Source organism: Nicotiana tabacum, chromosome 17 (assembly GCF_000715075.1).
Source record: "Nicotiana tabacum cultivar K326 chromosome 17, ASM71507v2, whole genome shotgun sequence".
Taxonomy (NCBI): Eukaryota; Viridiplantae; Streptophyta; class Magnoliopsida; order Solanales; family Solanaceae; genus Nicotiana; species Nicotiana tabacum.
The window spans coordinates 10,216,891-10,229,648 of NC_134096.1; the positions used below are offsets into that span (position 1 = coordinate 10,216,891).

Below are 12,758 nucleotides of genomic sequence, written 5' to 3' on the forward strand. Positions count from 1 at the left end.
TTTTTATTTTTTTATCTCTTGGTGTTGTTGGACATGTGCCCGGTGCAGTGGTATTAGTAGTGATGTACACAAGCTAATCCAAATATCGTTATCACATAGGCAGATTTAAGATTTAAATTCTATGATTTTAACCTTTAAATTAAAGTTTTTAGCATTAAATCTATTATATTTTTAAAGTTATGGGTTCATATCTACTATTTCTGCAATTTTAATAAAGTTTTACATATAAAGTTATGCTATAGTGGTACATTCGTCTTGCATTGACAATAGCCTCTCTATCCCAATATATGTAACATACTTTCTATTTTAGTCTGTCCAAAAACATATGTTTTATAAGTAGAAATGATTGAATTTAAACTTACCATTATGTTAATAAGATAATTTATAGTACAAAATATTTATAATCAATTTAGATTAATAACAACAATAATAATAACAAACTCGTGTAATCCCATAAGTGAGGTTTAGGGAAGATAGTGTGTATGCAGACCTTATCCCTATCTTGTGATGGTAGAGATGCTATTTTCAATAGACCCCCGGTTCAACAAAAGATGACAAAAGTAGTGATAATAAGCAGTAACAACAACAAAATAAAATGATAAGATACCAAAGTGGAATAAACAATAGGTACTAATAGATAACTAAGAATAAGAGAATACGAAAAATAACACGAAAATTATAGGTATAAAATAAAAAATACGTTTAACTACCTACTAACCTTTTACCCTTATTTTCTACCCCACACCCTCTTATCAAGGACCGAAGATGCGATATGTGTTGCATGATCACTTCTCCTCAATACTTCTACCCACCAAAGGCCAACCTCTCACACCACCTTACTGGGGCACCTGTGTCTCTCTTCTTCACGTGCCCATACCATCTCAACCTTGCTTCCCGGATTTTTGTCCACTTCGGAGTCCACTCTCACCTTGTTCCTAGATTTCTTCATTCTTAATCTTATCTCACATGATGTGCCCACATATCCATTTCATCATCCCCATTTATGCTACTTTCATCTTTTGGACATTGAAGTTCTTGACCGGCTAATACTCTGTCTCATTTAACATGATCAGTCTAACAAGCACTTTATATAACTTACCCTTAAGTTTAAGTGACATAATTTTATCACACAAAATACCGGATGCAAGCCTCCATTTCATCCACTATGCCCAATACAATGGATAACATTGCCGTCAATCTTCCCTTTACCTTGGATAACTGACCCAATGTACCTAAAACTTTTTCTCTTAGAGATAACTTGTGTATCCAACATCACTTTCACGTACACTTCATGAGTTCCATCACTAAACTTATGCTCCAAGTATTTTGTCTTGGTTCTGCTCAACTTGAAACCTTTTTGATTCTAGGGTTTGTTTCCAAACTTTCAGCCTCGTGTTAATATCGCCTTGCGTCTCGTTAATTAGTACTATGTCATCTGCAAATAACATGCACCATGACACCTCTCCTTGAATGCGTTGTGTCAGTATGTCCATCGCCAAGGCAATTAGAAATGGGCTAAGAGTTTATCCATGATGCAACCCCATCACAACATGAAAGTGCTCTAAGTCTCCTCTCACCGTCCTCATCCCGAATCTTGGCTCCATCATACATGTCCTTAATTACCTTGGTGTAAGCTACATGTACACTGTTAACATCCAAACATCTCCATAAAACCTCTATTAAGACTTTATTGTATGCTTTTTTTAGGTCAGTAAACACCATATGCAAGTCTCTTTTCTTTTTCCTATACTGCTCCACCAATCAGCATGAATCCGAAATAGTTCTCGGAGATAGACACACACCTCCTTACCCTGTCTTCCACAATCCTCTCCCAAACTTTAGTAGTGTGCCGTAGCAGCTTGATATCCGTATAGTTATTATAATTTTGGATATTCTCCTTGTTTTTGTACAATAAAATCATCGTGCTCCATCTCCATTATTCGAGTATCTTTGTCGTCCTAAAAATGATATTAAACAACCTAGTAAGCCACTCTACTCCCGCCCTGCCCGCATTCTTTCAAAATTCTAGCAGGATTTCTTCTGGCCTAGTCGCTTTTACCCTTCTCATCTTACGGATAGCCATATAACCTCCTCAACCTTAATTCGCCTACAAAACTTAAAATTTCGGCAACTCTCAACGCGCTCCAAATCATCCCATCATAATGCTCCTGTCCCCCCTCTTCGTTCAAGAGTCTATGAAAGTAAGTTTGCTATCTCTATCAATACTTTACCTTCTTTGTCTTTGATGAACTTCACTTGGTCCAGGTCACGGGCTTTTTTCTCTCACCTTGGTTAACATGTGTAACTTTTTTCCCCATCTTTGTTCCCAAGTTCTTTATATAAACGACTAAACACTATAGTTTTGGCCGTCGTAACTGCTAACTTCGCCTCATTCTTTGCCTTGTTATACTTTTATCCAAATGCCCTCTTCTCCTCCTCGTCTTTGCTCTCCACTAGCTTCAAAGTTTATAATTGATTTTAGATCAAAAGTTCTAAACTTTTTGTTGTTATTGTTATTTTTATGACCAATCAAATTGCATAACGTAAATTATATTAAATGAAGTATTAAAAAGGAAAAAAAAGAAGCTAAAAGGATCCAAGCCAGAACACCAACGGATAGGAAAAACAAGAGGGCAACGTATAAAGCTGATAGGGGTAGCGTTAGCGTTGATTGTACGCCAAAAATAATGACTACGCAAGAGGATTCTAGAACATGTTTAATGGACCCCACTTCTCCTTCTCCTTGTATAATATTGAAATCTAATTTCCTATTTCAACTTCTCTTCCACTTCTTCCAAAGTAGTACTACTATTATTGCCTCAAAATCCTCTTCCAGCTCTGCAATCTCCGTCTCCTTCAATTTCAGTCGATCAAATCCACCTCTCTCACTGTTCATCACCTTCAGGTATTTCAAAAACCCTAAAAATCTTCAATCTACATCTCTTTTTGTTCTAATTAATGAATAAAAACAGATCTAGTTTTTGTTGTTGTTATTCACAATTAATTAATTTTTTGGATACGTATCTGAGCTGCAAATTCAGGATTTAGAGTCATGGATTCGGAGCTAGTAAATTTACTGTATTTACGATTTTTAATAATTTTTTTACCTATGCAAAATATGTTTCACGAGCTGAAAAAGCAGTGGTTGTATATATATCCACTTGAATGTTTGGTTCTATTCTAGGAATGGAATAGATCTAGAATTTTATTTAATTATTAACAAATAATTAGATTTTGGATACGTTTCTGAGCTGAGAATTCAGGATTTAGAGTAAGTGGAAACAGAGCAAGTACAGTTTATTATTTTAATGTGTCACGAGGTGAAAGCAGTAATTTGCATATATCCACTCGAATTTATGGCTCTATTTGAGGAATGAATCAGATCTACGGTTTTTATCTTATGAACAATTAACTAATACTGTGCTTAGCTTGGATTCAGGTTTTAGAGTTAGTAGATTTGGTAATGTTCACCTATACGAATATGTGTCACTAGCTGAAAGTAGTGGGTGCTACGATATGCCTTGTCAATAGTGTGGATCTGCTCATAATGTATCTGTACTGTTTTGGTAGATGTTCTTATTTTTTGTTTACTTTTGGCTGGAGTTTACCTTGGTGATTAATATTTTCGAACCTACTTTCGGTCTTTATCTTGGCATAATTTTTTTTCCTTCTGATTTGTTCCTGTTGGTTGGCGCTTTTGTGAATTTTGAAAATCTATGCTTTGGATAAAAGGTCCTTACCTTAAAACATAAAATAAAATAGAATGGGTTGTGGCTGAAGGTTTTGAATTGAATATCAGGTCGGTGTTTGGATTTGAGGGTTCAAGGGGCTAATTGATGGCGTCGAAGAGGATATTGAAGGAGCTCAAGGATCTGCAGAAGGATCCTCCCACATCATGCAGTGCTGGTATGTTGGATAGACCTTTTCTTCCATTGTTCAATTTATTGGTTTCTGGGGTTACCTGTAGAACTTTTTTAGCCAATTGGAATAGAAGGTGTATGCATGGATTGCTGATGCTGTTGTAACTGTTCAATAATATATCGGAAGGTTGGTTTGACATGGTAGGATAGCCTAGTGGTAAAGACCCTTCACCTCAACCCAAAGGTTGGGGGTTTTAGGCCACCCGGCAAAGGGCTGTTATTGGGCTCCACTTAGGTGTTTGGAGTGGATTATGGAGTCTACTATATTGAAAAAAAGGAAAAGAAAATAGGGGTTTCTTCTTTTTGAGGGTAATGGTTAATTTTAAGTGGATACATCAAAATACTTTAAGCTGTCTACTTTTAATGCCTATATAGTAAGCAGAATCACATTGTAAAAATGTTGTCTGAATAACATTAGTGGTTTCAGTTTTCCTTTCTGGTTTGTGCGTTATAATGAAATGGAACTGATCGTATTGCATTTTTGGTGTCACTATTAACTCTTTGTAATGTCCTCACTTTTTTTTTTTGGGGGGGGGGGAGATGAACCATTTTAAAGTGAAGAATGGTGCTTCAATTATTCTGTCATTCTTTGTTGTACTTTTCCTTTTTCTCAGTTTGATTGGCATCACGGTTCATATTTGGCCCCTGGAGCTGCATTATTCTTTATGGATGGGGTTAGGCCTTAGGTGTTATTGACTTTAATGCTTTCGTTTCGTGTCTTTTTTCATGTTCTGCTTCCCCCTTCTGTGAATACCAATTTTTCATTTTAACAATGGGTAAAAGGAAGACCTAGCGTGTATATGATGTCACTGATTGTAGCCTTTGTCGAATGTCATTATATGTAATGGAATGCACTTCAAATGTATTAGGCTTCATTGTTTTCAGCGGCAATCTGGAAGAAACCTTATGCTCATGTTCACTTGGATATTTGGTTTAATTCAGGTCCAGTAGCAGAGGATATGTTCCATTGGCAAGCAACAATCATGGGGCCTACAGATAGCCCGTACGCTGGAGGTGTATTTTTGGTTTCAATTCATTTCCCTCCGGATTATCCTTTCAAGCCTCCAAAGGTATGCTTTAGCTTTAGGGATCCATTGTTGCTTTCGTGTTCACTTGTATTTCCTTGTTAAACTAGACAGGGAGACGTATAATCATTTTGCATGCATTTGTTCATATATAGAGAGCCTTGGGAAATCCATCTCAACTATTTGGGTTGGTTGTTCAAACTTCTCTCCTTGCATAAGCTGTAAAGCTTTTTTACATGTAGGTCTGAAATTTTGCAGTGATCATGTATATATTGAGAAAATTAACTCAAATTGGCTACTTCTCAAATTCTTTTTGTTTATATAACATGTGTGTTAGTGTTTGCGCATTGTTGATATTTGTTATATTGGTATGTGCTTTTGAATTTGTTGAATTTACGTTCCATAGGCAACGCTCTTCCTCCTGATATTTCGCACCACTTGGGATGTAAGGCAGAGTTCTTTGAAGTCCCTGGCCTTCTATCAATTCTCTTTTTCCACTGGTGTCAGAGTTATGGTCACAATTTTTCTTCCTATTTTTGGTCTCTGTATTTTTATCAGTACTAGGGAGCTGGCGTCTCATTAATGTAATGTTAGAACAAGTTAAATTGGTAGTTAATCTGCTTCATCAAGAAAAAGTGATTAGTTAATTTTGCATCAAGCAATTTGCATTTTTGTGAAACTGTGAGAATAAATTTTCTCCATTGCCAGATAATATCATTTGAATTTTGAGTTGGTGTTTTTAAATTTTTTGTCTTGGTTATTTCAGGTTGCCTTTAGAACTAAGGTTTTCCACCCTAATATCAATAGCAATGGAAGTATTTGTCTGGATATTCTAAAAGAGCAGTGGAGTCCAGCGTTAACCATATCTAAGGTTTGTAGCTTGCCTTTCTTTCATAGCTCAACTTAATTCTATTTTTATGACTGAAATGAATCCAAAGCCTATATGATGTTTGTAGTTCTCAAAGATGAATTGATGTTGTGGTGCATAATATAGTTGAGAAGAATTGTCCATGTGATCTCAAAAAAAGATTTTTAACACCTGCACAAATTTGATCTCTTCTTTTTTAAAAGAATCATGGCCTTGGGTCAGCCAAATGATTCTATTTGAGGAATTTATTACAATCTCTATTGCCTAGTAGTGAGAGCCACCTAGAATATTTTGAAGAATCTGCCAAAAAATTTGACACAAAGTTGTGCATTATTTAATACTTTGACACTGACAGTTTTTCACATTATGCAAATTGTAAGTTTGATAATATCTGGATAAAATGCCTAGGAACATGACAGCTTATCACTATGTTTGGATTTGAAGAGAGATAAACAAGGGTAACAATACCAATTAGAAGAAAGTAAGAAACTAATAGAAGAATTGACCATTCAGAAAAGATTTTATCATAAAAAATGGATGATAGTTGGTTTATCTATTGCCTAGTAGTGAGAGCCACCTAGAATATTTTGAAGAATCTGCCAAAAAATTTGACACAAAGTTGTGCATTATTTAATACTTTGACACTGACAGTTTTTCACATTATGCAAATTGTAAGTTGATAATATCTGGATAAAATGCCTAGGAACATGACAGCTTATCACTATGTTTGGATTTGAAGAGAGATAAACAAGGGTAACAATACCAATTAGAAGAAAGTAAGAAACTAATAGAAGAATTGACCATTCAGAAAAGATTTTATCATAAAAAATGGATGATAGTTGGTTTATCTATCACAGTGTCACGAGAAGAACTTTCTGTAATACGGGGGTTTTGGGGGGGGGGGTGAAGGAGTGGAGAAGCTTTTGGGTTTTTTCTGTTTCTTTTTTGATCTTTTTTGTTTCCTTTTGAGTTGCCTTGGGGTGTGAAGGTGTGACCAATCTGGTGATATGCTTACAGGTCCTGCTCTCCATCTGCTCCCTATTGACTGACCCAAATCCAGATGATCCGCTTGTACCAGAAATTGCTCACATGTACAAGACCGACAGGTCCAAATACGAGACCACTGCTCGTAGCTGGACTCAGAAATATGCTATGGGATAATGGCAAAGGCGTCACCAGGCATGTCTGAGACTTTGTAACAGCAATGTCTTATTGTGCTGGTGGTGAATGAATAAATTCGGCGAAAGAACTTTTAGTTTACTTCTTAATCTCCCTTAAAGTGGGTTGTCAAGAGACATGTCTTTTCAATTTGTGAATATCTATTTGATGACTATTAGTAAGGGAGAAACTTCATGTTCATGTAATTTTACTTTGTTTGCCAGTTTACCTGAGCCTTTCTCTAGTTTTTCCAATTTGCCTGGCTTGTTTGGTTCTGCGTTCAAAGTTGGTATTGATTCACAATTATAGACCTCAACTCTTTTCTAACACCAAAATATTAAAAATGAAAACGGAGGTTTACTGATTACCGTAATATTACAAGTTGTTAGTAGTATGGTGAATTATTGTACCAGTAAATGGTATTAGGTCTGTCTAAAGTACGACAGAAATGGTTCAAGAGTTTATGGTAGGTAGAATAGCGTGGTAATTCGCACAGATATAAATGTATGATGAGGTCACGAACTTTATGCTACTGTGCTATTTTTGATTGTATTATTTCTTCAGTTTTGTGAAGGTTCAGATACATGAGACCGTTTGCCAAAAATAGGAAAAATGTAATTGTTGCTGAATGGCAGATGGTGAAGTTTTTCGCTTTACCGTAAAGCTTTAGTTGTTTATTGAAGTCAAAGGGTTTAGGCATGCTTCCCTTCCAAAGCCAAAATTATAGGCTAAGTAGTTATGTTTGCTGGCTTGCTATCTGCCAATGGCAGGGGCCAAGGTGCATGAATAGGGAATATAGTGTTGTAATCGAGAATAGCCAAACTAGTGAATGGTCAGTTGAAGGAGCAATGAGCGAGCAAGCCTCATATAAAATGATGAAAAAAGAGGCAGTGATAACAAATAGTAGTAGTGACAAAGGAATTTGCTGTCAAAACAAATACACTAAAATAATGCATACTTATGTGTTAGCATATGAATTAATTTCAGTACATTTAAAGATGTTTATGGTGGGTAATTGAGATTTTGACAGACGCAAGTATTTTTTTTGCTTGCAATTAGAATAATGGTATGGTACCATGTACTTTGGGTAATTGGTGTGCGAAAGCTGATTTAAACGTCATGGCTATTAAAATGAAATAGAATAATGGTATGTCAAGTCTATCGGTGTTGGACAAGCAATAGTGCCATGGAGCTGTTTATGATACACGGTCAGGTTCCTTCTGTACCATGCAGTGGATCGGGTCTAAAAGCTTCATGTTTGTGATTTTATTGATTGCAAATCAACAAGTAAGAAATCAAGTCTTCATTTTGTTAAAACATAGACTGCGACAGGGGTTTGTTGTTTCATGTAATTGGCAAGCTGCTCTGAGACATTTGTTCTGATTTTTGCTGATCCTTCTACTACAGTATGCGGATGTGAACAAATAAGCTCTCGCTAATTATAGACTAAGTTGGTGTGAGTGATAATTAATGTGTTGTTAAATTCTACCTACAGTAAAGAACTACAGTCCGGTGCACAAAACATCCCGTATTGATGCAGGTTCGGGGGAAGGGCTGCACCCCAAGGGGTGTGATATAGACCGCCTACCCTAATACAAGTATTAGCGGTTGCTTTCACGGTTCGAACCTGTGACTTATAGGTCACACAGAGACAATTTTACCGTATTAGTTTGTGACTGCCATCAAATACTAGATTTTCAGCTCTGTTGAATTCTGCATAAACATAAACTGCTATTTCTCACTTCAACCTAGTGAGAACACATAAGGTAAACTGGTTTAGAAGAGATGAATGTCATAATAAACAACGAAGACACATTTGTTATCATAAATAGAAAAAATATAGAAGGCAAGTATGCTTATAGCATCCTATATTATTGCATTATTTGTTGCCTTTTATTGTCTATCAGGTACACGATCTTTTAGGTCTCTCAACAAAACGTCACACACCAAAGCAAACAGGATTCTGTATAGAGAGAGTAAGCTGAGGCTGATTTTAACCCTTAGTGGGGGTACAAGCTTGTTCCATTAAAACCTGCAATTGACATTAACCAAATCATGGAATAGGAATAGAAGGAAAGTCAAAAAAGGATTTAATCTAAACATGTAAATATCACACTACCAACGTAATTTAGTATGTTGTAACAGTTTATTTGCCTTATTTTCCTTGCAACTAGTTGCACGTATTATGAGTAGTTATCAGTTAGTATCTTTTAAATATAAGATTTTACACTTATGTGCATACAAGTTGAACTCATAAACCAAAGAGAAACACGTATATACAACAAATACAGCGTAATTTCACGTAGTGGGGTCTGGGGAAGGTAGAGTGTACACAGACCTTACCCCTACCTTGTGAAGGTATAAATGTTGTTTTCGATAGATCCCCGGTTCAAAAATAGCATAAAGAATTTTTTTAAATTATTAGCGTAATTTAATCTGTTATAACATATTAGGTACTCTGCTTCATTTTCTATGTAGTTGGTACCGTTTATAATGGATAGTTCTCTTTTAAGTAATGTAATAGCGTAAATGTTGTTTTATATCGTTGATGCAGAGAAGTTAAACTCGAAAAATAAGAAAGAAAAACCTTGTGGGGTGTGGCAGCCAATGTCAATGGTGTTATAGATATGTTGAACAGTAGCCTTATTTGCAAACCAAAAATCACGTTTGACATGATGAATGCAGTCGAGTACTCCTTTTGTATGTTCTGCGCATCCTCCTTTTTCACAGAATTTTTTTCCTTCTTCTTTTTTCACATTCAGCCATCCAGATAATGTGAGTGTGTGATTCTTTGAACAAACTGGAGATGTCTGCGTTGAATCATAAAAACATATGAGTAACAGTATTCAAGATAAAAAAATTTAGAAAATTTTACGTTTCGTTCCTGAACTTTATTCATTGTAACAGTAAAGTCACAAAAAAGTATTTTTATTTTGTAAACATTAACCTACCATCAAGGTGACTTTAGTGTTACAGTGAGTAAAGTTTTGGGACTTTATTATTAAGGTAGGTATAGTTCAGTTGCATTAACGCGAATTGTGACTTTACTGTTATAGTGGGTAAAGATTAGTTATTTTAATATGACAAAATATAATTTTATAACTTATTATTATAATAGTATAATAACTTAATATATATGTTAAACAAGCATTAAAGCATCAATAAATATTAAATATTGAACTCATAACTTCAAACAACAATGAGTTTAATGCTAAGAATCTAAACTATCAAGTTTATATCGTGGATCCAGGGGTGGAGTTAGGTGAGCGGAAGGTTTCACCCGAACCCCTTTCGCCAAAAATTACAATATATATATATATATATATATATATATATATATATATATATATATATATATTAGGTATTGAATCTCCTTAGTTTCTTTGTATATTTACTTTTTTTTTATTATTGGAATCCCCCTGGCGAAAAGTCTGCTTCCCCACTGCCTGAGTCCTTCTTTGATTATAGAGATTTACTTGTAATTACCTTATAAATGATAAATCGTATAAATAATTTTTTCCACTATCAATACATAAAAATAAAACCAGAAAAGAAAAACTGAAAGACTGTTGAAACAGAGTGAAGCTACTTACATTTAGCAAGCAGAAATAAGCACTTCTCCACTGCATAAATGGGGCCAAATTCACATTTTTGGTGGGATTTTGCCTATCTGATGAATGAAATATAGACATGTTAAAACTTGAATTATTTTTCTAAAACGCAAAAAAAATCTTGAAAATATACCTTCTGCACTGACACCAGATAGCAATAAGAACATGCCCCAAAATAAGAAGAGGATGCCAATTCTTTTGCCATAACTCTGAGAATTTTCCATCTTTTATTGTGAGAAATAGCAAATTCTAAATCTCAAGATAATGAAAAAGTTGTTACAAGAATGTGTAGTGTCTGAATCCATAATTAGATTTTTATATCTAGAAAGGAAGAAGCATTGGAGAGGGGATGATTTCTTTGTAAAATAGGTAGTGTCATTCTAGTGGCATATGCTTAGAATATAAAGTGAATTGAGGAAAACAAGAACAAGGTGAAATAAGTAGATTTATTGTTTGTTTCTTACTCGGTGTCCGCTACTTAATGACAGATGGAGTTTAGAAACTACAAAACCTACTATTTTTGACACGAAGCCTAAATATATAGTAAAAATCCTCCAAAATTTAATAAATATTACATTTTAAACCCATTATTCTAAAAGTAAAATGAATTTAATGTTAAAACTCTTAAAAGATTGAATTCCTAAAAATCTTCTTTAAGTCTTGAATATATTTTTGTTAGTATTTGTATTGCGCTTGATTAAATCCATATTCCCGTCGAGAAGTCCCAAATAAGTAGATTTAAGGAATAATTTTGGCCTTTTATGTTCGGGAAAAAAAAAAGACAAAAGCTTCATTGGAGTAACCGAGATATAAAACTTGTATTATGGGAAGAATATTAGTATTTATCATATTCTAAGATAGTCTATTAAGAAACTGGGTGGGTCAATTCTAAAACATTCTCATACTCAAATCCCTTCTTTTACACTGTTATTGTAATTTTCTTTTCTTTTTTTTGGTTCATTTAAATGGGTTTTTATTTTCTTTTGTTTAAAATATGGGTAGTCAAAAATTTTACAAGGTGGAAATTTATAAATTTTATGATGTGGAATTTATAGAGATGTCATAAAGTGCCGACGTGATAAGTAACATGTCATAATCTGACATCGAAAATTTGACCTCGATAATTCATACACACATAATTCAGTTATTTTATTTTTTGTTATTTTACTATTATAGTGGATAAAGTTGACTTGCAACATGTAATTCTCAAAGCAACCATAATATGATAACTTGAAAAATAAAGTAATACTGCCATAACCTATTAAATTCTATGTAAAAATTATTTACTCTATTATATAAAATCATGAGCGTTCGGTGGGTATGTACAAAATAAAGCGGGTCTTTAAGATTGATGGCTAATTAAGCATTTAACGCTTGGGGCATATTTAAACCTACAATTATTAACATTTTTGTTAAGGAGACACCTTTTGACGTGTTGTTGACATTTTTGTTATTTCTAGTAACCCATAGGTTCCATATAATTAAAGGAAGTAGGATACTCCAAGGGACGAGTTTAGTGGGGATGTTTGGGTCTATATCTTTAAGACAGTCGAGCCAACTGCCATTATTAGTGATTATTTGGTTAATATTTATGCCTATGCTGTGCCACAGTTCTGTCACGACCCGAAATTCCCACCTTCGAGCTGTGATGGCGCATAACATTTTACTTGCTAGGCAAGCCAACGTTAGAATAATATTAACCAAATTTTAAATAAATTTTAAATTATTAATAATAATAAAAACAAATGCGGAAGCAAAATTTGAAATATAGTGAATAATCCATAAAAATAACGGTGTCTAAATACCATCCCAGAATTGGTGTCACAAGTACACGAGCTTCTAAAATAAATACAAATAAAGGTCTAAATAAAATAAAGCTATCTAGAAATAAACACACAACTAAAGTAAAATAGACGGGGACTTCAGAACTGCGGATGGGCTTCAGAACTGGGACACCTTTCTGGGTCAATCTAGTCAATGGGCTTGCTATAGATGAAAACCCTTCCACGAACCAACGATAATAACCCGCTAAACCCAGAAAACTTCGGATCTCTGTAACTGAAGTAGGTCTAGGCCAATTCTGAACAGCCTCAGTCTTCTTAGGATCCACCTTTATGCCTTATGTTGATACAACATGTCCCAAAAAGGCAACTGAGTCTAACCAAAACTCACATTT

The 12,758-nt window shown here is 34.6% G+C and overlaps 2 protein-coding genes across 2 annotated transcripts; one reads left to right on the forward strand and one right to left on the reverse strand.

The window, feature by feature from the left end:
• Positions 1-2,765: 2,765 nt before the first annotated feature.
• Positions 2,766-7,225, forward strand: LOC107770438 (ubiquitin-conjugating enzyme E2-17 kDa). The gene is made up of 5 exons (XM_016589747.2): positions 2,766-2,905; positions 3,800-3,906; positions 4,863-4,990; positions 5,712-5,816; positions 6,831-7,225. Exons 2-5 carry the CDS (start codon positions 3,837-3,839, stop codon positions 6,972-6,974), a joined length of 447 nt encoding a protein of 148 aa, XP_016445233.1. The 5' UTR covers positions 2,766-2,905; positions 3,800-3,836; the 3' UTR covers positions 6,975-7,225.
• Positions 7,226-8,615: 1,390 nt separating this feature from the next.
• Positions 8,616-10,882, reverse strand: LOC142171514 (uncharacterized). The gene is made up of 4 exons (XM_075234019.1): positions 10,716-10,882; positions 10,565-10,641; positions 9,559-9,781; positions 8,616-9,003 (listed from the first exon to the last, which is right to left on the reverse strand). The coding sequence occupies exons 1-4, from the start codon at positions 10,804-10,806 to the stop codon at positions 8,972-8,974; spliced, it is 423 nt and encodes a 140-aa protein (XP_075090120.1). The 5' UTR covers positions 10,807-10,882; the 3' UTR covers positions 8,616-8,971.
• Positions 10,883-12,758: the final 1,876 nt, after the last annotated feature.